The 4,198-nt window shown below is 46.8% G+C and overlaps 1 protein-coding gene across 1 annotated transcript in view; it reads right to left on the minus strand.

Moving 5' to 3' along the window:
- The window catches only part of TMEM129 (transmembrane protein 129, E3 ubiquitin protein ligase), a gene marked incomplete at its 5' end in the record, with an annotated part of 6,603 nt that extends 2,747 nt beyond the window's left edge, over positions 1 to 3,856 (minus strand). Inside the window, 2 exons of the mRNA XM_010140193.1 lie at positions 971 to 1,130; positions 3,382 to 3,856. Coding sequence (XP_010138495.1) covers positions 971 to 1,130; positions 3,382 to 3,856 — 635 coding nt within the window. The remainder of the gene's footprint in view (positions 1 to 970; positions 1,131 to 3,381) is intronic.
- Between the last annotated feature and the right edge of the window lie 342 nt (positions 3,857 to 4,198).

Genomic DNA, 4,198 nt, shown 5'->3' on the forward strand with positions numbered 1-4,198 from the left:
AGGGAAGCCCTTGTGATGGGTGCACTGACCCCGAGTGAGTGAAAGAACAGCACTGTATCACCTTGCGATATTGTGAGCTATTCCTCCCGTGAGTGTTGTATGAACAGCGGGTGAAATACTCAAACTCCCTCCTGTTGCTTCATGAAGGGAGTTTTCTAGATGATCGGCTGCTTGCGCAGGGGGGCTCCTTCCCCCCCCGCCTTCCCTCCTTCGCCGCGGACAGAACTTCACTTTTTTTCTGCCTGAGACCGCAGCTGCACAAAGCCCAAGGCCAGACATCACCCCTATCTATTCCTAATTGAGAGTTCAGGCATCACCACCGCCGAGGCCCGTCTGGACTCAGCTCTGCTGCACAGACCTTGAGAAACTGTGCTAGGCCGTACCTTCCCAGGAAGGGAAGGAATTTATGCCATCTCCTATTGGGAGCTAATGGTGCCAGCCTGAGCTGGAACAAGATGGAACAAGATGAAACAAACTGCTGCTGCTGCCCACCCTCACCAAAGGGGAGCCTGACTGCGAGTCAGTCACTGTACACTATAGCTATCTGCAGCCCCCCAAGGCCACTGAGGTCTCCTGCAGTGCAGGGATCACCCCTTGAGCAGGGGTGCCTCCCGAGGTCAAGGCCAAGGGATCCCTTACCCAGCCTGTCGGCTACACTGAGGTAAGTGACATCTCATGTTAGATAAAGCACACTGTATACAAACTAGCTTATTTGTTAGAAGTTTAGTAAGTAGTAGAGTGTTTGTGATTTTCATTAGCATTTATTAACCACCATTTAATAATTATCATGTAAGCATCATTCAATCACTGTTTAATTAGTGTTTAATAAAACCTTTGGGTTAACTCCACAACAGCTTCTCTCAATAATTCACCAGCAAGGGCCCTAAGTGAATGGTTATCAATTGCACAGTAACCCCGGGCTCACCTACACTGAAAAGCAGAATCATTTCAGACGGACAGGAAGGCTCACCTGAGTGCTCGGAACAGGGTACGGCTGGTTGATTTCCACCAGAGATGTAAAGGTCTCTAGGAATAAATCACTAAGGCTTTGATGGATCACAACATTAGCTGCGTTGCTGATGGGAGCACGGAGCTTTTCTCGGAGCTCCCCGTACTCTGTGGAGTTCAACCTGAAGAAGAAAAGATGGAACAAAACGTTACCATGGTTATCCATTCAAATACCTTGAGAGTACACCGCAGAGGTGAACAGCAGAGACGTGAGGCCGCTCCTCAGGGCGGTACATACTAGTCAGAATCAATACACAGTGAGCATTCTGTTTTCTTCTGCTGTTTAGCTGTTGTTGGTTTTGACACAGCTTAAGACATCGGAACAGGCTGTCCTCCTTCACACCTGTGTCAGACTGCCAGCAAGGACATGCTAGCGATTAGCTGAAACAAAGCCAAAGGACGGCTTCTGAGGTAATCAGCGTGAACAAAAGCAACACGGGTACCTCAGTCACGCATTAGCTGCGAAGCACGGCGCGCGCAACTTCTGTCCGCCTTTTCAATGCCTGTTTGCTTAGGCTGTATCTCAATTCTAGTTTAAAAACTCCTGAGGACAGAAATCAGAGTTCTGTCCTGTGTTGTGTTATCGCAAGGTGATACACTACATGTAAGTATCAGAAGAATGTCAATCTGTATCAGTTTCTGTGATTTTATGATACGTTTTTAGATAAAACCTGACATTTCACAGAGGTTACAAACAGCTGCTGAGCGCGTCTTACGCTTTAAGGCTGTAACAAGCAGTATTTCACGCTAGGTTGCTTCTGCTGAAGCAAGTCTCAGTGTGGCCCACAGACCTCAAGTGGCACCCGAGACCTCGTGCAGATGCTGTAGTGACACATTACTGCTGTCACCCCTTTTTAATGCAACAGTTTTGAATCGCAGAGTCAGAAATCCCAGCCCCATGTTTCCACTCAATAAGCAGCTTTCACGGAGAAGCCCTGGGAACACTGCCCTGGAATTCCTCGTTCCACCCAGCACTTGCGGAGTGCCCAGAGCCCAGTACGACGCAGCACTGGCTTAGCTTTAGCTCCGGGTGGTCTCCGCTGTTTGAGCTCCTGTAGGATAACGCTGTTTGTTACAGACACTCTCTGTGCAAATAACAGACCCTTCTATCCAGAGGAAACTTCACGTTGAAGGGAAATGAGGCCTGCCTGCACACAGGCATTGTTCTTCCAGAAACACCCCACTGTATCTAATTCTGATTCGGGATATATATGATGATCCTATACCCTTAATAGGGAAATTTTGTCCTACGGCACTTTTCTTAAATCCTCTGTAACGTCATTCTAGCAGAGATTTGCTATTTCTGCCACATATTGTAAGAACTTTTAAAAACTGTTCCCGTGCTGTTCTGTTAAGTCACAAAATAAAGCTTTGGGGTTTGCATTACTTTTCCCTAAAAGGAATTGTCAAAGAAGCCACAATTTTCTCAGCTGGGGATGTAGTTTTATCACTCTGGCACTAAAGCACTTACAGAAGAAAATCATTAGTTTAATACTTATTTGGTCACCGCTCTCGCAGGTCTGTAGAACTCTCCTCTCTCCTTAGAATTGTCACAGCTACCTCAGTGAACTTCTCGTTCCAAGCTCTGTTTGCCTGGAGATTGAACACAATAGATTTGACCCCTCTGCTCACCTACAAGCCTGGTGATCTGCCTACTTTTAATTACCTAGTAAATAAACGCTGCTGGCATACGGATTTACAGCAAACAGAGGCTCAAATGCCTTTTGAAATACATAGCTTTAGGAGCACAGCTTTGTGAACTTTTAATGGCACGATGACAACAAGGACTTTAGCATCCCTTACTCAGTGTTACAGGTTTCTGCAGAACTTGTACTCCTGCCTGAGAGACTGATGAAAAGAACAGCGTGGGCCTCTGGATAGCAAGCCCTAACAGTTCACAGCACGTTTGCTAGGATTTGCTGCTGTGAACACAGAAATCAAAATGGGCCAAAATGACTTCCTGCCTTTAAGGACAGTTGGCCTGCAGTAGCTCTGCAAGAACTCTTCTGAGCAGTGACAAAATTATGAGCCTTGAGCAGAAGGGAAAAAAAAAAAAGTCATGGGTGAACAGCCAGTTTCAGACAAACTTCTCCTGCCCCAAAATATGGAAGACCAAAGATTCTCCCTTTCATTCCTGTTCTCCATCTGTCACCTAAGTTTTTCCAGTTACGTCTTTCTGCATCCAGCACTACCTCTTCCTAAGAACAGCTCAAACAGGGCTGTGCCTCTGTTCAGCCACCGTGTGTTCAACACTGTAGGGCTGTGGACCTTTCCGAACAACCTTCCTTGCAGCACGGCGTGGCAGAACTGCAAAAGCGCTCCATCAGCACCCTTCAGCAGCATATCTATAACGTAACAGGGGAGTTGTTGTACCGGATATCAAACGCCTTCACGTATGGATTAACACTGGCCACACGGATGGTGAGGAACTGCACAGGCATATTTGAGTCTGGGGTGAGTTCGTGCTGTCTGGAGTCTATCACCGTCAAACGTATGTCCTGCTGCTGGGCTACGTGTAAGCAGTAGGTGGTCACTTTAATCACCCACGTGTCCGTAACAATCACCCTCGCTCCTGGGGCTCCAGTAGCAAATTTGTCAATTCTCCTGAATTCTGTATTGATGGAAGATGCTACTGCCCTCCAACCGGACTGTGGGAGAGCATGAACAGCGAGTGCTCGGGCTAACGGATGATTATTCCAACCCTTCCGTGACCAGTAATATGCCAGGGCACTGGTGACTGCTGGAACAAGAACGGCGAAGAAGAAGAAAGTTTTCCATCCTTCTGAAGCCAGGTAGAAAAAACAAAGATGTTTTTCAGGTGCAGCGAAGCACATACCAAGGTAATAACCTGCAAGGGAAAAGACTTCCTTTCAGAAAGCAACTAAGTACAAGCATAAACACACCCCCCTGAATCGTACAGTTATCTTACCTCCAGGAGAGCTGCTGTACTTCTGCGTGACAACTCAGAGTCAAGCCTCTTGTCCTAAGCAGCTGAGGTGAAATCTTACCTGTCACTTATTTTTACCAGAAGCTACTTATATAGCTAAATGAAGTTGATTCGAATTTGCAGATTAAATAAAATTACCCGCAAAATGGCTCTTTTACCAGAGTTACATGGCTAAAGGAAGCTGACTCGAATTCGCTGGTTAAACAAACCCCTGCTCCTCTGTAACCGCCTGTACCCCAACGC

The sequence above is a fragment of the Buceros rhinoceros genome, unplaced genomic scaffold (genome assembly GCF_000710305.1).
Source record: "Buceros rhinoceros silvestris isolate BGI_N320 unplaced genomic scaffold, ASM71030v1 scaffold14067, whole genome shotgun sequence".
Lineage (NCBI taxonomy): Eukaryota > Metazoa > Chordata > Aves > Bucerotiformes > Bucerotidae > Buceros > Buceros rhinoceros.